The sequence below is a fragment of the Oryctolagus cuniculus genome, chromosome 2 (genome assembly GCF_051225735.1).
Source record: "Oryctolagus cuniculus isolate XC-2025 breed Fujian yellow rabbit chromosome 2, ASM5122573v1, whole genome shotgun sequence".
NCBI lineage: Eukaryota > Metazoa > Chordata > Mammalia > Lagomorpha > Leporidae > Oryctolagus > Oryctolagus cuniculus.
The window spans coordinates 102,765,353-102,791,034 of NC_142868.1; the positions used below are offsets into that span (position 1 = coordinate 102,765,353).

Here is a 25,682-nt window from a genome sequence, read left to right on the forward strand (position 1 = left end):
TCTGAACAGGATCTCAGGAGATGGGATCCTGCGGGCGGGGCAGCACCCCCTGCAGTCGGGAAGGCCAAGTTTCAGGCCTGAGACCAAGCCCCGCCTCTCACTCCCCCACTGGATGTAACCCCAAGGGCCCGCCCTCACACTAGAGACGATACTGATTGGGTGCGTCCTCTGTGACGTCATGCGGCCTCTGTGACTGTTGAATCAGGTGCGCCATGGCAACAGGGCAGACCCTGAGGGATCCTCTTCCTGGTCTGCTCCTGCCGGTCAGCTCAGACACTTCTACCCTGAACTCCCCTCAGCGCAGGGCCCTGAGAGGACGCCCGGAGTCCCTGGATGCAGGAAGCGGTGAGTGTGAGTCCCGGGCCCACAGGAGGTGAGGGGGGCGGGCAACTGGGACCCTGGTGTGCGGCCCTGTCTCAGTGTGCAGCGACTCCGCCTGAACCCGGCCTCACCTCTCCAGGTTGTATGGGGAGAAGGAGAATCTGAATCTCACCCGTGACCTGATTTCCTTGAGTTGGGCACCTGGGTCTCAGGTCCATAGCTTTTCCTAGGGGTCTGGATCAGTGTTTTGTTGCTAATGATGTAACAGCATGTTTTTGGGCCAAGGATGCGGGGCAGGGTGTGGGGACGGACTTTCTGCTGGTGAGGCTTGGGATGGCACAGATCCCACGTGGACAAATGGAGTGTGGGGGAGGCTGACCCCAGGTGGTGTGAGCACCAAGATCTGGAGCCTGGGGAACCTGAGTGTGGGTTCCACAGGCTGCCTCCCAGAGCTCATTCCATTCGTGTCTTTTGTAGAAATTTGCTTCCATTTATTCACAGTCTGCCCACTTGTGTAGGAACTGTGTGACATGATTTGAATGTTAGACTGCTGTTTTCTTTGATGAAACCTGAGTTTATTCAGTAATAAGATTTGAAAAAGGAAAGAGGATCTTTTATTTTCTGCTAAGTTTGATTAATAATGTAAACACTAATGGAATGGCTACCCAGGTAAATAAGTGGGCCTTGGTCAGTTCAGGGGTCTTGTTTCTTTTTTAAGTTTTATTTATTTATTTGAAAGGTAGAGTTACAGAGAGGTAGAAGTGGAGAGAGACAGAGAGAGAGAGAGAGAAAGAGCAAGAAAGAGAGGTCTTCCATCCATTGGTTCACTCCCCAGATGGCCACAATGGCCAGAGCTGTGCTGATCCAAAGCCAGGATCCAGGAGGTTCTTCCTGGTCTCCCACGGGGGTGCAGGGCCCCAAGAACTTGAGCATCTGCCGCTTTCCCAGGCCATAGCAGAGAGTGGGATGGGAAGTGGAGTAGCTGGGATGGGAACCGGCACCTGTATGGGATGCTGGCAATGCAGGCAGCAGCTTTATCTGCTGTGCTGCATTGTCGGCCCCAGGGGTCTTCTTGATCCTCTTCTACCTCTGCCCCCACTGGTGAATGAGCCAAGGTTCTTTTTAATGTTTGTGTGTGTGTGTGTGTGTGTGTGTGTGTGGCATAAATCTATTACTCTCAGCTGGCACCGCGGCTCACTAGGCTAATCCTCCACACATGTGGCGCCTGCACACCGGGTTCTAGTCCTGGTTGGGGCACCGGATTCTGTCCCGGTTGCTCCTCTTCCAGTCCAGCTCTCTGCCGTGGCCTGGGAAGGCAGTGGAGGATGGCCCAAGTGTTTGGGCCCTGCACCCACGTGGGAGACCAGGAGGAAGCACCTGGCTCCTGGCTTCAGATCGGTTCAGCGCACCAGCTGTAGCTGTCATTTGGGAGGTGAACCAGCGGAAGGAAGACCTTTCTCTCGGTCTCTCTCTCTTACTGTCTCACTCTGCCTGTCAAAAAAAAAAAATAAATAAATAAGCTATTACTCTCAACAGTGAGCTTTTCTTTGTTTATTTTGTGATATTTGTGATAATATTTTAATTTTTTTCTCATGTGTTGCTTCACAGTAAGTTTTTAAAATAATGCAAAAATGTTGTTAGGCTATAGGTTGTGAATAAATTCTACTTCTATAGGCAGTGTTAGTGGAATACAAGGATTAAGTATCTAACTTTTCATGCTTATGCACTTACTAAGTTTTTGACTTCCCAGCAGTTAGATTTACCTTATTTATTTATCCCACCTGGTGTTAACTGACATTTCTGGTTGGTAACATATTCCTAGTTCCTAATGACCACTGGTTGAGTATTTATACGGTTGATCTATTTGTACTGATTAGGAATGGTGGATCTGTATTTTTGCTTGGAGTTATATAAGTTTTCTCTTACATAACTTAATGCTCTACTTAGGGGCACTGGTAGCAAGCCTTGTAATGTCTTCTTGGAGAACCGCCGGTTGTCTCACTGTGTAACCCTTGTAGTAGTCTGACCTAAATTCTGATTAGTCTGAAATGAATGCTGTTTTTCTACATTTCATTGGATTGGTATTGTAATGGACTATTTTTCTGCATATTTTTATTTTTAAGCAGTTGTGTATAGATGTGTCTTAAATTGATGAGAATGGAATTTGGAAATATTTATATAATTTAAATGAACAAGGGAAGGCAATTACCATATCCATTATGTTATGTATCTATTTTCATGATAAGAATCCTTAAAAGTCTAAATTCTTATTTATTTTCCTATAGTAGAACACATTGTTATTAACTATTTTCACCATGTTGCACAACAGACCTCTTGAATGTATTCCTACTATGCAAATGAAATGTGATTGGCCAAGATGACTTCAAATTCCCTTCATGTATCTGTGTATTTAAATGGTTTTCCTATAGACAGCACGAAGTTGGGTCTTGGTTTTATTTTTCCCATGTCAATCTCTATCTTTAGTGTATTTAGATAATGCACATTTAAAGTGATTATTGATGTAAGTGGGTTAGTATGTAATGTGGTTGCAATCATTTTCTCTGTTATTCTTTTTTTTTAAAGTCTTATTTATTGATTTTTGTTTATTTGAAAGTCAGAGAGACAGAGAGAGGGAGATCTTCCATTGGCTGTTTCACCCCCTCTGGAAAAAAAACAAAACCTGTAACAGCTGCAACTCAGCCAGATTGAACACAGGAGCCAGGAAGTCCATCCTGGTCTCGCACATGTGTGGCAGGGACCCAATAACTTGAGCCATCACCTACTGTCTCCCAGGGGGTGCATTCACAGGAAATTGAATCACAAGTGGGGTTGCTGAACTCAAAGGTGGCAATCTTATATGGGACATGGTTATCAAAATTGGAGTGTCAATTTGTTAAGTCAACAACAGGAGTCACTGTGCACATACTCCCCATGTAGGATCTCTGTCCTTAATGTGTTGTACAATGTGAATTAATGCTATAACTAGTACTCAACCAATACTTTACACTTTGTCTTTCTGTGTGGGTGCAAACTGTTGAAATCTTTACTTAATATATGCTAAATTGATCTTCTGCATATAAAGATAATTGAAGATGAATCTTGATGTGAATGGAATGGGAGAGGGAGTGGGAGATGGGAAGGTTGTGGGTGGCAGGGAAGTTATGGGGGGGAAGCCACTGTAATCCATCAGCTGTACTTTGGAAATTTATATTTATTAAATAAAAGTAAAAAAAAATTGGTGTGTTTAGCTGTTGCACCAAATGCCCATGCCGATACTTGTTTTTAAACATTTTTTGTAATCTTATTTTATATTTTAAAATTTTTTATTAATTTAATTCATTAAAAGCAGAGATACAGAGTGATCTACCATGTGCTGGTTCACTCCTTAAGTTTCCAACACTGTGGCATAACAGGTAGAGCTGCCAACTGTTGGTTTATTAATAGTCCCATATAATATATATATAATATCATATTTCTATGATCAATTATCTTTTTTTTTTTTTCAGGCAGAGTGGATAGTGAGAGAGAGAGACAGAGAGAAAGGTCTTCCTTTGGCGTTGGTTCACCCTCCAATGGCCGCCGCGGACGGCGTGCTGCACTGATCTGATGGCAGGAGCCAGGTGCTTATCCTGGTCTCCCATGGGGTGCAGGGCCCAAGCACTTGGGCCATCCTCCACTGCACTCCCTGGCCACAGCAGAGGGCTGGCCTTGAAGAGGGGCAACTGGGACAGAATCCGGTGCCCCGACCGGGACTAGAACCCGGGGTGCCGGCGCCGCAAGGCGGAGGATTAGCCTAGTGAGCCGAGGCGCCGGCCAATTATCTCTTTTTTAAAAGATTTTATTTATTTATTTGGGAAGCAGTTACAGACAGAGAGGGAAAGAGAGAGATAAAAGAAAGGTCTGCATCCACTGCTTCACTCCCTAAATGGCTCCAAGGGCTGGAAGGTGGTCTGTTCCAAAGCCAGGAGCCAGGAGCTTCCTCCAGGTCTCCCACAACAGTGCAGTAGCCCAGGGCTTGAGCCATCTTCCACTGCTTTCCTAGGCCATAAACAAAGAGCTGGTTGGAAGTGGAGCAGCCAGGTGACAAACCAGTGTTGATATGAGATGCTGGTGCTGCAGGTGGAGTCTTAGCCCACTGTCCTACAGTGCTGGTCCCCAGCCATGGCTTTTTTTTTTTTAACTTTTATTTAATGAATATAAATTTCTGAAGTACAGCTTATGGATTACAATGGCTTCCCCCCCATAACGTCCCTCCCACCCGCAACCCTCCCCTTTCCCCCTCCCTCTCCCCTTCCATTCATATCAAGATTCATTTTCGATTCTCTTTATATACAGAAGATCAGTTTAGCATATATTAAGTAAAGATTTCCACAGTTTGCTCCCACACATAAACAAGAAGTGAAAAATACTGTTTGAGTACTAGTTATAGCATTAAATCTCAATGTACAGCACACTAAGGACAAAGATCCTACATGAGGAGTAAGTGCACAGTGACTCCTGTTGTTGACTTAACAAATTGACACTCTTGTTTATGGCATCAGTAATCACCCTAGGCTCTTGTCATGAGCTGACAAGGCTATGGAAGCCCCCTGAGTTCACTGACTCTGATCATATTTAGACAAGGCCATGGTCAAAGTGGAAGTTCTCTCCTCCCTTCAGAGAAAGGTACCTCCTTCTTTGATGACCTGTTCTTTCCACTTGGATCTCACTCGCGGAGATCTTTCACTTAGGGTTTTTTTTCCCCCAGAGTGTCTTGGCTTTCCATGCCTAAAATACTCTCATGGGCATTTCAGCCAGATCCACATGCCTTAAGGGCTGATTCTGAGGCCAGAGTGCTGTTTAGGACATCTGCCATTCTATGGGTCTGCCCAGCCATGGCTTTTAATTTCTGTGTTTTTCTGATAATTGTAGTGGCCTTCTAATTGGCTGTAGGAAACATAAGCAGAGAAAAGAGTGCATTGCTTTGCTAGGGTGGCCATAACATAATTCTGTCAAATATGTGGCTTGAATCACAGCAATATATTTCTCATAGTTCTAGAGATTAAATATTTGAGAGCAAGTTGATAATGGGTTTGGTTGCTCCTGAGACCTCTCTTTGGTTACCACATAGCCACCATGTTGCTGTACCCTTATATGGTATTTCCTCTGTCTATGTGCATCCCTCCTTATAAGAACATTGATCAGTTTGAATCAGGGCTTCACATTTATGATATCATTTGATGTCAATTATCTGCTTAAAGTCTTATCTCCAAATAGTGTCACATTGGTTGTCAGCATTTCATGATATAAATTTTAGAGAGATACAGATCAGCCTGTAGTACTTAGAAGGACCCAGGGATTTGCCCTGTAGGCAGCTGTCTCCAAGGAAGACTTCGTTTTTGAAATGTGTGTTAATGTTTCTCACAGTATCATTTTTTTTTTTGACAGGCAGAGTGGATAGTGAGAGAGAGAGATAAAGGTCTTCCTTTACCATTGCTTCAACCTCCAATGGCTGCTGCAGCCAGCGCGCTATGGCCAGTGCACCACACTGATCTGAAGCTGGGAGCCAAGTGCCTCTCCTGGTCTCCCATGCAGGTGTAGGACCCAAGCACTTGGGCCATCCGCCACTGCACTCCCAGGCCAGAGCAGAGAGCTGGCCTGGAAGAGGGGCAACTGGGACAGAATCCGGTGACCTCACCGGGACTAGAACCTGGTGTGCTGGTGCCGCAAGTTGGAGGATTAGCCTATTGAACCGCGGCACCAGCCTCACAGTATCATTTTCAATACCGTATGTAACTATTGCTGCATGCATGAACATGCATGTGCACAAACCCCTGTATACATTAGATACATTATTGTGAAGATGTTTAATGGTTGCATGGAGGTAAAGTTAATATAGTAATCCATATGATGATGTACTGGGGCCAGCAGTGTGGAATAGAAGGTTGAGCCTCTGCCTGCAGTGCCAGCACCCCGTATATGTGCGGGTTCAAGTCCTGGCTGCTCAACTTCTCATCCAACTGCCCGCTGATGCACCTGGGAAAGCAGCAGAAGATGGCCCAAGTGCTTGGACCCTGCACCCACGTAGGAGACCTAGAAGAAGCCCCTGGCTCCTAGCTTCAGCCTACTGTAGCCCCAGCTGTTGCTGCCATTTGGGGAGTGAGCTAATGGATGGATGTTCCATCTCTCTCTATCTCTCCCTCCCTCTCCCTCCCCTTCCTTCCCTTCCTCCTCTTCTCTCTGTATCTCTGCCTTTCAAATAAACAAATCTTATTAAAAAATGACACAGTAACAAACATTAAAACATTATGAAAAGTAGAAAAATGATAAAACTGAATAAGTGTGTTATCCAATATCTAATTCCTAAAACATAAACAGCAAACAGAGGAGTGTTTTCTTAACATGGTTAAATTTTTTAAATTATAATTACTCAAAACTTAAACTTTTCATTATAGGGACACAATGGCAAGCTACTTTACCAAAAGTATAAATCCAATACCACTATAGTAATTTTTCATTATTGTTTCCTATTTCTTCAATATTATCTACTTAATTGTGAATTATGGTGGGATTTTCTTCTCTTTGAATACCACTTATAGTATTTAAGAAATTTACAAATTTATCGTCAAGTGTGTTTTTTCAACACAGGCACTGATATTGCCAGTTTAGTGAACACTGGGGTGACCATTGCAGGATTTAAAATGAAATTTATATTATAATGACATAGGTCTCCCTAAAATCTTCAAAGCCTCCAAAGCACATAAATTATCACATCAGTAATTTATTAGAGATATTTGATTTAGTTTTATTTTTATGGTTAATGTGTCATTACAGTTTGGCAGTTAGAAATATAATTGATAAAGCATGTAAGCATTAAGATTGTATGTTTCCTAGAAAGAATTTTGGCATGACAATGTGAGTATATGTGTGCTTTCATTTTAGTAGGATTTATAAAAAATGTTTTAAAATGATATATTACTTATTCATTTGAAAGGCAGAGTGACAAAGGGTGGGAGAGTTTACTCCATCAATGGCCCAAGGATCCAGACATAGCAAGGCCAAAGCCAGTAGCCCCAAATTCCTTTTGGTTTCCCATATGTGACAGGGGCTAAAGCATTTGGACAATCATTTGTTGTCATTCCAGGTGCATTATCAGGAAACCAGATCAGATTCATAGTAGCTAGGACTGGAACTGGTTTTCTAATGCAGATGCCAAGTAGTTCAAATGGTGGCTTTACCTACTGTGCCACAATGCCAGCCCTGAGAAATTTTGTTTAAAAAAAAGGAAAATTCTTGTACCTTCCCTAGAAATGGTTCCAAAGACACTTGCAAGTAAAGAAATATTTACTGAAGACAGATTTGTTAACAGCAGAGAGACTCAGTGCTTATGGACCCAGACCTGTTTCCTACCTTCCCTATCACAACACAGTGCAATGGAAACTCCACTCCTAAGTGCCGCTCCCCCTCTTCATGGAGGAACGACACTAAGCCCTGCCTAGGCTTCATATCCGAGTCACGGCACCATTATGTCGCTCCCCCTCTTCATGGAGGAACGACACAGGACCCTGCGCTGTTCTTTTGTCTGCTCGGCCCTCCCCAGGTTTGCTGCTGGTTCTTCCCGGGTTGGCTACCGACCCTTCCACCTCCGTGGAAGGGCGGTTCCCCCTGGCCACTTTCCCCACTTCCGCAGGGGAGCGGCACACCGCCGGCCGGCTCTCTCGGGGGCTGCACAGGTGTTCCTTCAGATAGATGTTCCCGTTAGATGTTCCTGGTGCATGTTGTCTCTCTCCTCCTTTATAGTCCTCTTCCGCCAATCCCAACTCGGCTGCCCACACGCCGAGTACGCTGCTCTCCTCCAATCAGGAGCAGGATCAGCTCCTGGAGGTCATCACTCAAGTTGGCAAGAGGCAGCTGCGTAGAAGCTGTTTTCTCCTCTCCCAGCGCCATATTGTGGGAGAGCAGATGCATAGAATAAGTCTTAATTCCAGTAACTTAGTCTAGTCCGGGTTGCTCCCCACATTAAGTGCAACTGAGAACACATGGCACTCTCTCCTGCTAGCTGCCAGCTTGGGATGACATCCTCATTTTTCTCCTGTCCTCAGTTGCCTACTGCCAGAACTATGTACTGGGTGAGTGTAGCTGAGAGGTAGGGCTCAGACCACACTTGAATAATGGAGGCTCTGTATTGGGCATTAGGATGCTTGGATCTCATCTCCCACAACATGCAATGTCCACTGTAGGCACATCCATAGAAACAGTACATTTGTAGTGACTTTGGGTTGAAAGTATTAGAGATATTGAAGAGACAGCCTTCTTTTTATTTATTTTTTGTTTTATAAGCAAGGACAAATAACAATGAAAGAAAGTTTCCACCTGCTGGGTCATTCTCCATTCAAAACAAATAAGGCTGAGCTAAGTTAAAATTGGAAGCTGGTAAGACAGGCATGATAACACTGAGAATTAAGTGTTAATTGGGATGCTCACTTCCCTTTTCAGAGGGTCAGTTCAGATCCCAGCCACTTTGCTTCTAATCCAGCTTCTGACTATTAGGCCTGGGAAGGCAACACATGTTGGCCCACACCAGTATGGGAGATGAGACCTGCATGGAATTCCTCAGTCCTAATTTTGTCCTGGCCCAACTTTGGCTGTTGTAGGTATTTGGAGAGATGGGGGCATAAACCACCAGATGGAAAAATCTCTGTCACTCTCTCTGAATTTCAAATAAATTAATTTTAAATAGTTATAAATTGGGAGCTAGGCACTCAATTTTGGTCACCAATGTAGCTAGGTGTCCCAACTACTTGAGCCTCTACCTTCTGGGTGATATAGACCTAGGGTAAGCATTAGCAGGAAGCTGGAGTGAATCAGGATGGAGCTGGGACTCAAACCCAGGCTGTCTGGGATGTGCTGACCCAAGCAGTGTATTAAACACTATACTCAACTTCAACACTTTAAGGAGATAAAAAATATTCTAAGATTGTTGATGATTATGGTTACAACTGAATGAAAACAGTGAATTGTATAGGTACTATTAACAGATGAATCTCATGGGAAGTTGCATTTATATCCAATTATGCTATTTAAGAAAATTATATAACTTAGAATATATTGTATTATTTCAAACTTTTCATGTAATATATATTCTAGTGTCTCAAACTCCAATGCACATAAAATGTCGACTTTCCTCTGTAGGTTACATTGCATATTTACATATAAATATGAATATAAATGTAAGACCAAGGGATGACAGCATATTAACTAGATAACGGACAGTGATTGATTCAGGACCAAGGGATATTGGTTAAAAGATGACATTATTTTTTTTTACATTAATCTTTTCTGTATATCTTTTCTGAGAATAAAATTAAGAAATGAATTAACATGAAACAAAACATGGTCAGACACCAGAGGCATGTGACTATATCATTTAGCAGAGATGAATCTGAGAAGACTAACATTTGGGACTGACATTGTGGTGCAGTAGGTTAGTACACTCTTTGCAATGCTGGCATCCTATATTGGCATGCCATTTGGAGTCCTGGCTACTCTGCTTCTGATCCACATTCCTGTGAGTGTGTTTGGGAAAGCAGTGGAACATGGCCCAAGAACTTGGATCCCTACCAGCCATATAGGAGACCCAGATAGAACTACCTGGTCCTGACTCCTGGCCCCACCCTGGCTGTTGCAGACACTTGGAAAGTGAGCCACAAGAAAGAAGATCCATCTATCTCTTTGTCAGTCTCTCCTGCCTCTCTCCTTATTTCCCTTTCAAATAAATCTTTAAAAAAGAAAAAGATTAACCTCATTTCATAATCCTTGTGATGGAATCTTAATTACCCAAATCTCCTTTCTATTCATCTCTCCCTTTAAACTATAGGGACTATTTATTCCCATTAATCCAGTAAAAATTACTTTCTAGAATTGCTGTCATGACTTGGTGCTCAAAAACATGAACTGCAATCATCATATGATATCTATACTTAAGAAACAGATAAAGAAGTTGCTTAAGGTTAGCCATCTATTTGTGAGTATGTTCTTCCCACTTTTTTTCAAAACAGGACTCCTCATTGAATCCAAATATCTGACCCCAGTAGGAACAGCTCCCATTGAAAGAGGTGTGTGATGACCAGGGGAACAATTCCTGGGAATGGGTATGAGAAACCAGTACGTTGTGTTGCTAAACTAGTTCTTTGATCCCTGAAAGTTCATTTTTTTTTATTTCAAGGAATGTGTCATAGAGACCCATTTTTTTAAGCATGTAATTTCTTCTGTGTCCTGAGATGAGAGTACCTAGGCTATAAATTCAAGACTGAGGTTCCTGCTTTTGCACAATAGTCACTAAAGGGCAATGGCAGGATCAGAGAAGGCTTGGGAATTTCAACAGGGCAAACCATAGGTGAGGCACAAAGAAAGCCAGGGATAGGCTGTGGGTCAAGAGTCAGTACCCTGTGCTATTCCACTCAAGCCCATCTCAATTCTAGCCATCATCATATGAGAGCTCCATGAAACCCTCTGTTGGCCTCTTTGCCTAGTTTGTAACATAAACCAGTAAGTAGAGGGAGAAGTTCAGATCCATTCCTTAGAACAGTAAGTGAAGATTTGTTAGATATTTAGATGGACAGATGGATTTCAGAAGCTCTTAGTTATGTAATTAATGGAGATTGAAACCTTTGTATTTGTGGACACTTTTTGTTTCAAAATATGCACTAGAATAGTTTTCTCAACTCTGGAATATGACCCAAGGATGGAACACTAATTATTTTAGTAGAAAAGACTAAGTATCTTTATATGACCATACTTCCCCTCCCCATACTTTCTATGGATTGTGTGAATCAAATATGTTTATAATGCAGGTTTTTCTCTTTTAATATCAGTTACCCATTTTTTGACAATCATAAATGTTGCAGAGATTTAGTGTTAGTCCATTTCCAATTATTATTTTTTTTAGATTTTTCTTTTTTTTTTTTTTTGATAGGCAGAGTAGAGAGAGAGAGATACAGAGAGAAAGGTCTTCCTTTTCCCTTTGGTTCACCCCACAATGGCCGCTACAGCTGGTGTGCTACGGCTGGTGCACCATGCTGATCTGAACCTAGGATCCAAGTGCTTCTCCTGGTCTCCCATGTGGGTGCAGGGCCCAAGCACTTGGGCCATCCTCCATTTTCCTCCTGGGCCACAGCAGAGAGCTGGACTGGAAGAGGAGCAACCGGGACAGAATACAGCACCCCAACTGGGACTAGAGCCCGGTGTGCCAGCACCACAGGCAGAGGATTAGCCTATTGAGCCGCAGTGCCGGCCCATTTACAATTATTTAAAATGTGAGCAAATCAGACTACTGCTGATAATCACTTTGTAAAATATAAATAAAATGCAATACAGTGCCCAAATAGAGTATAAAATATTTCAATATATTATTTTTTAAAAAAGATTTAGTTATTCATTTGAAAGTCAGAGGAGAGGCAAAGACAGAGAGGTCTTCTATCCTATGGTTCATTCCCCCATTGGCCGCAATAGCTGGAGCTGTGCTGATCCGAGGCCAGGAGCCATGACCTTCTTCTGGGTCTCCCAGGCCCAGGGGCTCAAGCACTTGGACCACCCTCCACTGCTTTCCCAAGCCACAGCAAAGAGCTGGACAGGAAATGGAGCAGCCAGGTTTCAAACCGGCACCCATATGGGATGCTGGCGCTTCAGGCCAGGATGTTAAACCACTGTGTCCGAGCACCGGCCCCTCAATACATTCTTATGATATCCAGGCATTTTGTGTGGCAGCAGCCTAGCTGACAGAGTTGGCATGACTCATGCTCATGAACAGGTCTATGTGAAGGTCTCTTGATTGTATAGGACATGCAATTAAATTCTTCCTTACTCACCAAGAGTATATCAGCATTTGATATATAACAAATCAACAAAAATTTATGTTATGGTTTTCTTTGTAATTATTTTTTAAAAGGCTGAGCATCAGAGAAGGGGTGGAGGAGGGAGGGACAAAGGATGAGGGAGAAAGAGAGACTGTTCCATCTGCTGCTTGATTCACTCTCTAATTATCCTAACAGCCAGGGCTATGCCAGGCTGAAGCCAGAAGGAAATAATCTTACCTGGATCTCTTTTGAGGGTAACAGGAATCCAAGTACTTATCCATCATCCACTACCTCCCAGGTACAACAGCAGGGTGTTTTATTTTAAGTATGGGATAACCAGGATGAAAACCACAAATTTGCTTATGGGATGTGTTTCCCAAGCAATATTCTAACCTGCATCACCATATACAACCCTCTCAAGTTTGGTGGTTTGCTCTGGCTCTTGCCCAAACCCTGTGTCTCCAATAGGCAAGTCCCAGACTTCTTCATAATATAAATGTTCAATAAGGTAAACTCCAATAAGCAAGTACTTTTCAAAGTGTGTAGCTGTCATATTTACTGATGTCCAGTTGTGTAAAGCAAGAAAAATGGTAATGTCAAGGATCATTGTGATGAAGATTATTTGAAGGCTTGTGTGTTGGGAGGTGTGTTATTTGGGATAATTACTAGGAAAGTATAGTACAATAAGTATGTATTATATCCATTTTTACTGTACAGTTGTGGGTAAAAATACACAGGTTGCTAAATGACTAAATTCTATAGGATTTTCAGTATATGGACGGATTCCTGTTCAGTACATCTGTAGTAATACCAAAGTAGTTAATACCACTCAAGTATTTTTTTTCTGTAGTATGGTTTTAGTGACAAAATGATGTTTATTTCTATGATATACTGAAATTTGTTTAAACAGTCATCCTGAAAATAATAAATTGCTTCTCAGTCATAACATTAGCTTTTTTATTTAAAGATTCATTTTATTTATTAAAAAGACAGAGTTACAGAGAGAGGTAGAGACAGAGAGAGAGGTCTTCCATCTGCTGATTCACTCTCCAGATGGCTGCAATGGCTGGAGATGCACCAATCCAAAGCCAGGAGCTAGGACTTCTTCTGGGTCTCCCACATGCGTGCAGAGGCCCAAGGACTTGGGCCATCTTCTACTGCTATCCCAAGCCATAGCAGACAGCAGGATCAGGAGAGGAGCAGCTGGGACTAGAACCATTGCCCATATGGGAAGCTGGTGCTTCAGGCCAGGGCATTAACCCACTGTGCTACAGTGCTGGCCCTATCACTAGCTTTTTTTTTTTAACTTTTATTTAATGAATATAAATTTCCAAAGTACGATTTATGGATTACAATGGCTTCCCCCACATACTGTCCCTCCCACCCACTACCCTCCCTTTTCCCACTCCCTCTCCCCTTCCATTCACATCAAGATTCATTTTCGATTATCTTAATATACAGAAGATCAGCTTAGTATACATTAAGTAAGGATTTCAACAGTTTGCTCACACAAAAACAAAAAGTGAAAAATAATAGATGATTTTTTTAAATGATGATGAAATCAGATCAGACCTATTGTCATGTTTAATCCCAGTGAGAGTCAAGTTGGGAGTTGACAATTTTTTTTTTTTTTTTACAGAGGATCAGTTTAGTATACATTAGGTAAAGATTTCAACAGTTTGCACCCCCATAAAAACACAAAGTGAAATATATTGTTTGAGTACTCGTTATAGCATTAAATCTCAATACACAGCACATTAAGGACAGAGATCCTACATGAGGAGTAAGTGCACAGTGACTCCTGTTGTTGACTTTACCAATTGACACTCCTGTCTATGGCATCAGTAGTCTCCCTATGCTCCGGTCATGAGTTTCCAAGGCTATGGAAGCCCTCTGAGTTCTCTGATTCTTATCTTGTTTAGACAAGCTCATAGTCAAAGTGGAGGTTCTCTCCTCCCTTCAGAGAAAGGTACCTCCTTCTTTGAAGACCTGTTCTTTCCACTGGGATCTCACTCGCAGAGATCTTTTTGCCTGAGTGTCTTGGCTTTCCATGCCTGAAATACTCTCATGGGCTTTTCAGCCAGATCCGAATGCCTTTAGGGCTGATTCTGAGGCCAGAGTGCTATTTAGGACATCTGCCATTCTATGAGTCTGCTGAGTATCTCACTTCCCATGTTGGATCACTCTCCCCTTTATTTATTCCATCGGTTAGTGTTAGCAGGTACTAGACTTGTTTATGTGCTCCCTTTGACTCTTAGTCCTTTCATTATGATCAATTGTGAACTGAAATTGATGACTTGGAATAGTGAGATGGCATTGGTACATGCCACCTTGATGGGATTGAATTGGAATTCCCTGGTATGTTTTTAACTCTACCATTTGGGGCAAGTCAGCTTGAGCATGTCCCAAATTATACATCTCTTCCCTCTCTTATTACCACTCTTATGTTTAACAGGGATCACATTTCAGTTAATTTTTAACACTTAAGAATAACTGTGTGATAATTTCAGAATTAAACCACTCATATTAAGTAGAACAGACAAAAAACTACTAAGAGGAATAATGTATTAAGTTGTTCATTAACAGTCAGGGCTATGCTGATCAAGTCACCGTTTCCCATAGTGTCCATTCCACTTCAACAGGTTTCCTTTTTGGTGTTCAGTCAGTTGTCACCAATCAGGGAGAACATATGGTATTTGTCCCTTTGGGACTGGCTTATTTCACTCAGCATGATGTGTTCCAGATTCCTCCATTTTGTTGCAAATGACTGGATTTCATTGTTTCTTACTGTGGTATAGTATTCTAAAGAGTACATATCCCATAATTTCTTTATCCAGTCTATCGTTGATGGGCATTTAGGTTGGTTCCAGGTCTTAGCTATTGTGAATTGAGCTGCAATAAACATTAGGGTGCAGACCGCTTTTTTGTTTGCCAATTTAAATTCCTTTGGGTAAATTCCAAGGAGTGGGATGGCTGGGTCGAACGGTAGGGTTATCTTCAGGTTTCTGAGGAATCTCCAGACTGACTTCCATAGTGGCTTGACCAGTTTGCATTCCCACCAACAGTGGGTTAGTGTCCCTTTTTCCCCACATCCTCTCCAGCATCTGTTGTTGGTAGATTTCTGAATGTGAACCATTCTAACCGGGGTAAGGTGAAACCTCATTGTGGTTTTGATTTGCATTTCCCTGATTACTAATGACCTTGAACATTTTTTCATGTGCCTGTTGGCCATTTGGATTTCCTCTTTTGAAAAATGTCTATTGAGGTCCTTGGCCCATCTCTAAAGTGGGTTGTTTGTTTTGATCTTGTGGAGTTTCTTGATCTCTTTGTAGATTCTGGTTATTAACCCTTTATCTGTTGCATAGTTTGCAAATATTTTTTCCCATTCTGTCGGTTGTCTCTTCACTCTCCTGACTGTTTCTTTTGCAGTACAGAAACTTCTCAATTTGATGCAATCCCAATAGTTGATTTTGGCTTTGACTGCCTGTGCCTCCCGGGTCTTTTCCAGAAACTCTTTGCCTGTGCCAATATCTTGAAGGGTTTCTCCAATGTTCTCTAGTAACTTGATGGTGTCCGGTCGTAGATTTAGGTCTTTAATCCATGTTGAGTGGATTTTTGTGTAAGGTGTAAGGTAAGGGTCTTGCTTCATGCTTCTGCACATGGAAATCCAGTTTTCCCAGCACCATTTATTGAATAGACTGTCCTTGCTCCAGGAATTGGTTTTAGATCCTTGATCAAATATAAGTTGGCTGTAGATGTTTGGGTTGATTTCTGGTGTTTCAATTCTGTTCCATTGGTCTATCCATCTGTTTCTGTACCAGTACCATGCTGTTTTGATTACAACTGCCCTGTAGTATGTCCTGAAATCTGGTATTGTGATGCCTCCGGCTTTGTTTTTGTTGTACAAGATTGCTTTAGCTATTCGAGGTCTCTTGTGCCTCCATATAAATTTCAGCACCAATTTTTCCAGATATGAGAAGAAGGTCTTCGGTATCTTGATTGGTATTGCATTGAATTTATAAATTGCTTTTGGGAGAATGGACATTTTGATGATATTGATTCTTCCAATCCATGAGCATGGAAGATTTTTCCATTTCTTGGTATCCTCTTCTATTTCTTTCTTTAAGGTTTTGTAATTTTCATCGTAGAGATCTTTAACGTCCTTGGTTAAGTTTATTTTTGTAGCTATTGTGAATGGGATTGATCTTAGAAGTTCTTCCTCAGCCATGGCATTGTCTGTGTATACAAAGGCTGTTGATTTTTGTGCATTGATTTTATACCCTGCAACTTTGCCAAAATCTTCTATGAGTTCCAATAATCTCTTAGTAGAGTTCTTTGGGTCCCCTAAATAAAGAATCATGTCATCTGCAAAGAGGGATAGTTTGAGTTCTTCCTTCCCAATTTGTATTCCTTTAATTTCTTTTTCTTGCCTAATAGCTCTGGCTAGAACCTCCAGAACTATATTGAATAGCAGTGGTGAGAGTGGACATCCCTGTCTGGTACCAGATCTCAGTGGAAATGCTTCCAACTTTTCCCCATTCAATAGGATGTTGGCTGTGGGTTTTTCATAGATTGCTTTGATTGTATTGAGGAATGTTCCTTCCAAACCCAGTTTGCTTAGAGTTTTCATCATGAACGGGTGTTGTATTTTATCAAATGCTTTCTCGGCATCTATTGAGGTAATCATATGGTTTTTCTTCTGCAGTCTTAATGTGGTGTATCACATTGATTGTCTTGCGCACATTAAACCATCCCTGCATACCAGGGATAAATCCCACTTGGTCTGGGTGGATGATCTTGCTGATGTGTTGTTGCATTCTATTGGTGAGAATTTTATTGAGGATTTTTGCATCTATGTTCATCAGGGATATTGGTCTATAATTTTCTTTCAGTGCTGCATCTTTTTCCGGCTTAGGAATTAAGGTGATGCTGGCTTCATAGAAAGAATTTGGGAGGATTCCCTCTTCTTCGATTGTTCTGAATAGTTTGAGAAGAATTGGAGTTAGTTCTTCTTTAAATGTCTGGTAGAATTCAGCAGTGAATCCATCTGGTCCTGGGCTTTTCTTTGTTGGGAGGGCCTTTATTACTGTTTCAATTTCTGTCTCAGTTATGGGTCTGTTTAGGTTTTTGATGTCTTCCTGGTTCAATTTAGGTAGGTTGCATGTGTCCAGGAATCTACCATTTCTGATAGGTTTCCCTGTTTGCTGGCATACAAGTCCTTGTAGTAATTTCTGATGATTCTTTTTATTTCTGTGGTGTCTGTTGTTACGTTTCCTTTTTCATCTCTGATTTTATTGATTTGGGTCTTTTCTCTTCTTTTTTTAGTTAGTTGGGCCAATGGGGTGTCAATTTTGTTTATTTTTTCAAAAAACCAGCTCCTCGTTTGGCTGATTTTTTGTAATGTTTTTCTTGATTCAATCCTGTTGATTTCTTATCTGATTTTAATTATTTCTCTTCTCCTACTAGATTTGGGTCTGGTTTGCTGTAGGTTTTCTAGATCCTTGAGGTGAATTGAAAGCTCATCTATTTGGTGCCTTTCCAATTTCTTGATGTAGGCACCTATTGATATAAACTTTCCTCTTAACACTGCTTTTGCTGCGTCCCATAAGTTTTGGTATGTTGCCTATCACTAGCTTTTTAAAAATAAGTAGCAACAAAATGACTCCATTAACCTAAGGATAACTAGATTTAATCACTGCCAGTTAGTAAAATTTTGGGTGCTCTTTCAGGATCTTCCGTTCCCCTTATCAAGTGTAAATTGCTAACTCACCACAGAGATTTTTTCAGTTTCTCCAGCTAATATATCTATAATTCTGCATTCATTTCTATCATGATCTTCCCTAGCATAGTAGAGTCTAAGTGCAAGGGAGACCAGTTCTCTCACAACTCCCTGCATTCACTTTCTTTTCCAGGTGTAATTGTAGATACCACTACATGTTTCGGGGGCCAAAGAAAATGAATACAACACCAGTAAGTTGTATGCTTATTTCTCAACTTGTTTTACATTGTATTATAGGAGCTTTATGAGCATTTTTAAATTAAAATGAAAACATAAAAGTGATAAACAAGGTAGTATTGTCATAGTTATAAGATATTAGAGCCATCAGAGCTGATTGTAAATTTGTCTACAGTCTTTCTGATGCCTCAAAGACATATCTGTTACATGATTCAAATCGGAAATTAGAATTTGCTAAATTCTAGTGGAAAATGAAGTCTGGAATAGTATTTATTGGTCATATGATGCTAAAGTGGAAGTGGTTTTAGTTCCAATCTAGAAATAAACATACAACATTCTGCACTGTTAAGAGTTGCTAACTGGTAATAAATCAGTTAATAAAGTGCTTTAGGAATTGTAAAAATACCCTTGGGAGACTGTACCAGATTTATGGATTGGACTGGGGTTGTGTGGAGAGCAGAGTCTCTTCAGGTTCTTAAACAGCTCTACATACAATTCTTCCTGCCAGACTATACATGCTGGTTGTGCTGCAAACTTCCCAAAGCTCTGTCTTCCAGCAAATCATTCCATTCTTCATTCATACTTTAAGCTACTCAAAGTACCCTCAATTCAATTAGTCAAACATTTATCAGTGTCATTAAGTATATTGTCTGGCTTTTGCCTTGCTTGAATCTTTTACATTTAAAATATATTTACATATTTGAGAATTAGAAAGAGAGACAGGTAGATTAGGAGAAATCAAAGAGCCTCTTATCCACTAACTTACTCTCCTAAATATCCATAGTAACAAAGAATGAATCCAAGAGCCAGGAATGTACTCCTTGCCCCTAACATGAGTGGTAGAAGCCTAATTACTTGAATTATCACCACTGCCTCCCAGCACATGCGGTAGCATAAAATTGGACTCAAAAGCAAGAGCTGGGAATAAAAACAAGCACTGTTAATTAGAATTAGAATATCTTTTTAAAATTTTGTTTATTTATATAAGTAGAACAGATTTCATGTATTTCCTATATATGGTTTTAAGAACATGATGATACTTTTCGCTCTCTCTCCCTTCCCTTCCTCCTTTTCCCTTTCTTGTTTTTCTTTTAATTTGTGTGATAGCACATTTTCAAGTTACTTTATAATCACAAGCTCAGTCCTCCACTAAATAAAGAATTCAACAAGTAGATAGTAGAAACATCACTGTTCCTGAGGAATATAGAAAAGGGATACAGATGATAATCAGATCTCAAGATGTCAGTTTCACTCATACATTTTTTTCTGCTGTATAGGCTACCAAAAATTAGAGAAAATATTTTTGTCTTTTTAGGATTGACCTGTTTCAGTAGGCATAATTGTCTTCAATTGCATCCATTTTGTTGCAGAAGAAGGATTTCATTCTTTTTTATGGCTGAGTAGTATTCTGTTTTATATATGTGTGTGTACACACATACACATACCACATTTGCTTTATCTTGTCATCAGTTTATGGACATATGAGTTGATTCCCTATCTTAGCTATTATGAATTGAGCTGCTATATAAAGTTGGGGGCACAGGTAACTCTTTCATATGCTGATTTTATTTCCTTTGGGTAAATTCCCAGGAGTGGGATGACTATGTCATATGTTATATCCATTTTTGGATTTCTGAAGAAATCCAAATGTCTTCCATAATGATTGTGTTAGTTCACATTCCCACCTAAGTGTATTAGGGTACATTTTGCCTACATTCTTGCTAATATTTATTTGGAGGGGGACTTTTGGGTGAAAGCCATTCTTACTGGGGTGAAGTGAAACCTCATTATGGTTTTTATTTTCATTTCTCTTGTGCAAATCTTGTTGCCTTGGCTTTGGTTCTAGGTGAACCCAGGAATGTAGTGTCTGAGTGAGTCCTTTTATTTTAGTGGATGTCAGCTGTGTCTGTTAGTAACACAATGGTCTAGTCAGCTGCAGTTCCTAGGGATGGAAATGTGCCTTTGAGATGAATAAGGGTTTTTTTGGGTGTGCATCTTTGGTCCACAGATTCTGTGTTAGTCTCCCTGATGATTGTGATAGCCAAGGGCTTGTTCTTGGTGCTGAGGAAGATGAGGATGGCTGGTCCTTGACTTACTGGCAAGCCTGAGTGATACTGGGATTTGTGGCACTGATTTCTGTGGCTGTAGGACTGTGTGATATGGATTGTCCCTTCCTCAGTTCTTGGTAAGAGAGTCCAACTGGTACTGTGTTTTGTAATAACAACAACCCTAGTCCTAGGACTAGGTGTACAGGTTTTACTCTGCAGAGTATGGGTCCAGAGAGGAGGAATGCAAGCAGGTTCTTCCCTATGTCCACTGGGTAGATTTCAGTGGCACTCAGAAATTTACAATAAATTGTTACAGTCCTGGTCTTTCAGGTATAGTGGATCATTACCTAGATCTCCTGGGGTGGGAGCAAACTTTTTTATGGGCTGCTTCTGGTGGTAGCCCCCAGAAGCTAAGGTGATTTTCCCTGGCTCAGGTAGAGTATGTGAGTGTAGCTCTGCCCCCAAACTCCCACAGATGCAGGATGCAGGGATCTGTCTTTTGCCTTACACATTGCCCTGACTCTACAGTGCTGGTAGGAGCAGAGCAGAGGCTCACTGTGTATCTTCTCTGCTCAGTGTCATGCTCTGCAGGAATCAGGGAGGGGAAGGAAGCAAGGAGGCTTCCCTGCCCCAAGCTCATCAGTTGCTCAGACTCCATCAGCTCTCAGGTTGAGGTAGGAAGTCAGTGGGTGACTGACTTTTTTTTTTTACTTCTTTGTCTAACATTTTGGTCAGTCACTTCTCTGGAAAATAGTATTTCCTTTGTTCTGTTCATATCTCAGAGCAGCTTAAGTCATTATGGCTATACCTGATTCAGCCATCTTGGATCTCACCATGATATATTTTTGATTGTAGCTCATCATTTATTCTGTTGTCGTGAATGTTGGACAATGATTTATAAATATTATTTTGGTCAATACTGTCATTCATGTTTATGCTTGATGTTTTATTAGTTTCATCAATTACTATAAAATGTAAATCAATTTTCTAACATTACTTTTGAGGCTTTTTCTTAAGTTTCTTTTTTAATTTTGTGGACTTTGTTTCATATCATTTGAGGCTTTGTTTTTAGGCACATTAGCGTTTATAATTATATGATCAGCCTGATGTATTATCTGTTTATTATGATGAAAAGTCCCTGAGTATTTCTTTAGCCATATAAGACCCAAAAGTCATTTGGTTTGACCCTGCCAAAACAACCACAGGTGGTATTATTAATTCAAGGAGCTAATAACAAGCTAATTTTTAAGTTGATAATTTTGTATGGACAGCACATAATGTTGTAATATCCAAATGGCCTTTGGCAGTAAAAAAAAAAAAAATGCTCCTATGTTCCTAACTCCTACTAATCCAAGTATTCATTTTGTATCATTTTATTTGAAAATAGACTGCTTCTTTTATTTATTTTTTATTTATTTAATGAGCATTAATTTCCAAAGTACAGCTTATGGACCACAATAGCCTCCTCCCCTCCGTGTCTTCCCTCACTGCTTCTTTTATATTATATTCTCATTTTCCTGTTCAGAAAATGTCTTTTTTATACTTCATGGATTAATGTTTTGTTTATTTTTATTTACTTGATAAAAAATTAAGAGCTCTATCTGCTGTTTCACTCCCTCAAATACCTGCAATGGCTGGAACAGGGTCCAGGCTAAAGCCAGGAGGCTGGAACTCAATCCAGATCACTCATGTGGATATCTGTGACCCAGCTACTAGAGCCATCATCTGGCACTTACCTGGTGTGCATTATTATGAAGTTAAATCACAAGCAAGGGTAGGAACTTTGATATGAGATGTGAGCATCCAAAGAAGCAGCTTAACCAAATGAGCGAAAATACCTGCCCTTGTTCACCTCATATTTTACAGCAATTACACTACATATAGGATCAAAGATGGAAGGATATTTTTTTCAGTGTAGTGAAGATTTCTTTCACTAATTTCTGAGGAGAAGTCAGCTATCATTCATACATAGCTGACCCAGTAGGCTGTTGTTTCTTTCACAACATTCAAGGTCTATTCTTTGTATTTGGAATCCTTCATTTTGTTATTTGCCTGTAGTAGCTTTCTGTCTGTTGATTAAGGGGTCATTGAACATTTCAAATCTATAAATTGATGTTTTTTAATATAATTTGAGAAGCTTTTCACCATTTCAAAATACATATTTTGTTTTTCATTTATTCTCTTCCTACTGAAATTTATTGCAGTTATGAGGGACTTCACAAAGATTCTGGAAAGTTGAAAGAAAAAAGTTTATTTTAGTGCAAAAAATGTTAGTAACCCATGCATAAAACTGATCTAGAAGTTCATTGAAAATGCATACTATAAAACATGATGCATAAAGGTTATGGAAAGTGTGTATTTGTAGATTAAATTTTTTTAACCAAAGTGAACTTTTCTTTTTAATTCTGCATTTTAAATGTTAGATTACTTTCTATATTGTTCCTGGACTTCTGAAGCTTTGCATATTTATGTAGTATCTTTCATTAATTAAAAAAGGCTTTTGGGGGGTGACACTGTGGCATGGTGGGCTAAGCCTCTGGCTGTGGTGCCGGCATCCCATATTGGTACCAGTTTGTATCCCAGATGCTCCTTTTCCAACCCAGCTTATGGCCTGGGAAGGCAGCAGAAGGTGGCCCAAGTGCTTGGTTCTCTGTATCCACGTGTGAGACCCAGAGGAATCTCCTGGCTTCTGATTGGCTTAGCTCTGGCTGAGCTATCTGGAAAGTGAACCAGTGGATGGAGGAACTTTCTTTCATTCTGTCTGTAACTCTGCCTCTCAAATTAATACATACAGTCTTTAAATAAAAAAAAAGTCTTTTGATCTATGTCCATCTTAGTCTCTTTGTGATAAGACTGTCAAACAGGTTATTTAGAAAGAAAACATTTTTTGCCAAAATGTATTTACTTTAAAATACTTTTTCAAAATGTATGTACTTTCTCTTTCTGTTAATAAAAGAGAAAGGGAGAGAACGAGGGAGATTCTATCACCTGTTTCACTCACAATAGAAGTTACAACAGCCAGAACTGGGCAAGGCCAATGCCAGGAGCCAGAACCTCCATCTGAGTCACTGCATGTGTGTCAGGAACCCAAGTACTTGGGCAATTATACATTGCCTTCCTACATGCTTTAGAAGGAAGCTGAATTGGAAGTTGAGTAGCCAGGACTCAAATCAGACTCTATGAGATGAGAGCTTCACCAGTGGTGACATAACATGCTGCGCCACAAGACCAGCCTCAAGAGAACAGTTATTTCTTCTAGTCTGGGAGCTAGACAGTCTAAAGTCAAGAGGCCCATATAGAAAGGGCCATCTTCCTGCATCACAGTGTGGCAGATAACATCACACGGTAAGAGAAAAAAGTAGAAGTCTTTTAAAATTGGTGTTAAGCTGTTCTTTATGATAGCAACTTTTACTTTGTGGACTAAACTTGCATTGTGCTATTTTTTCCTTTTCCTATAAATAGGTTTTCACTGTAATACTGTTACATCTATAGAATTTAAATAGCTTATCAGTCTATCTAACTTTATATGATTTGTAAATACTGGAATATACTTGGAGATTCTTTAGGTATCTTGTCTACTACTTTCAACACCTAACTTAAATTTCTTTCTAGTTTTTCTGTCCTTGAGTATAAGTCAGATTTTCATTTTTCCCCCAAGTATAATGATTTTGAATTTTATCTTGAGTATTGTAAGGCATATGTTGCAGAAATTGTGAATACTGTAATATTCTTCAGAATGATTTGCTTTACATTAATTCACTGGATTAAAATTCTGAACTCCATATTCTTTGCAGTGATCAATAAGTCCTTGCTTCTCATAGTGTCAGTTTCACTTCTACAGGTTTCCTTTTAGGTGCTCAGTTAGTTGTCACAGATTAGGGAGAACATATGCTATTTGTCCCTTTTGGGCTGGCTTATTTCACTCAGCATGATGTTTTCCAGATTCCTCCATTTTGTTGCAAATGACTGAATTTTTTTATTTCTGTGTAGTATTCAATAGAGTACATGTCCCATAATTTCTTTATCCAGTCTACCGTTGATGGGCATTTAGGTTGGTTCCAGGTCTTAGCTATTGTGAATTGAGCTGCAATAAACATTGAGGTGCACACAGCTCTTTTATTTGCCAATTTAATTTCTCTTGGGTAAATTCCAAGGAGTGGGATGACTGGGTTGTATGGTAGGGCTATTTTCAGGTTTCTGAGGAATCTCCAAACTGACCTCCATAGTGGCTTTACCAATTTGCATTCCCACCAACAGTGAATTAGTGTGCTTATCTCCCCACATCCTCGCCAGCATCTGTTGTTAGTGGATTTATGTATGAAAGCCATTCCAGTCAGGGTAAAGTGAAATCTTATTATGCTTTTGATTTGCATTTCCCTGATGGCTAGTGATCCTGAAAATTTTTTCATGTGTCTGTTGGCCATTTTGATTTCCTCTTTTGAAAAATGTCTAATTGAGGTCCTTGGCCTATCTCTTAAGTAGGTTGTTTGTTTTGTTGTGATGGAATTTCTTTATCTCTTTATAGATTCTGGATATTAATCCTTTATCAGTTGCATAATTTGCAAATATTTTCTCCCACTCTGCCAGTTGCCTGTTCACTTTCCTGACTCTTTATTGTGCAGTACAGAAGCTTCTCAATTTGATGTATTCCCAGTTGTTAATTTTTGCGTAGGCTTCCTGTGCTTCTGGGTTCTTTCCCAAGAACTCTGCCAGTGCCAGTATCTTGCAGGGTTTCTCTGATGTTCTCTAGTAATTGGATCATGTTGGGTCATACATTTAGATCTTTAATCCATGTTGAGTGGATTTTTTGTAAGGTGTAAGGTAGGGGTTTTGCTTCCTAATTCTACATGTGGAAATCCAGTTTTCCCTAGCACCATTTGTTGAATATACTGCTCTTGCTCTGGGAATTGGTTTTAGCTTCTTGATCAAATATAAGTTTGTTATAGCTGTTTGGATTGATTTCTGGTGTTTCTATGCTTTCTGTTGGTCTATCCATCTGTTTCTGTAACAGTACCAGGTGTTTTGATTATGATTGCCCTGTAGTATGTCTTGAAATCTGGTTTTGTGATATGTCTGGCTCTGTTTTTGTTTTCTAGGATTGCTTTAGCTATTCAAGTTTTCCTGTGCCTCCATATGAATTTCAGCATCATTTTTTCAAGATGTGAGAAGGATATCTTTGGTATTTTGATTGGTATCACATTGCTTTTGGGAGAATGGACATTTTGATTATATTGATTCTTCCAATCCATGAACATGAAAGATTTTTCCATTTTTGATATCTTCTTCAGTTTCTTAAAATTTTGTAATTCTCATCATAGAGATCTTTGAATCCCTTGGTTAAGTTTATTCCAATGTGTTTTTTGTAGTTATTGTGAATGGGATTGATATTAAAAATCCTTTCTCAGCCATGACATTGTCTGTATATATAAGGGTGGTTGATTTTTGCATATTGGTGTTGTAACCTGCTACTTTACCAAACTCTTCTATGATTCCAATAGTCTCTTGGTAGAGTTGCAGATCATA

The 25,682-nt window shown here is 40.2% G+C and overlaps 1 protein-coding gene across 3 annotated transcripts in view; it reads left to right on the plus strand.

Annotated features, from left to right (window-relative positions):
* The first annotated feature begins 101 nt into the window (after nt 1-101).
* The window catches only part of LOC108175853 (zinc finger protein 809), a 36,608-nt gene continuing 11,027 nt past the window's right edge, over nt 102-25,682 (plus strand). The window contains exons 1-2 of one of the 3 annotated variants that reach the window (XM_089327387.1): nt 102-345; nt 18,068-18,125. In XM_089327387.1, the coding sequence (XP_089183513.1) occupies nt 18,090-18,125 (36 nt within the window). In that variant the 5' untranslated portion in view covers nt 102-345; nt 18,068-18,089. The remainder of the gene's footprint in view (nt 346-18,067; nt 18,126-25,682) is intronic. The other 2 variants (XM_017338688.4, XM_089327386.1) reach the window with 2 other exon arrangements.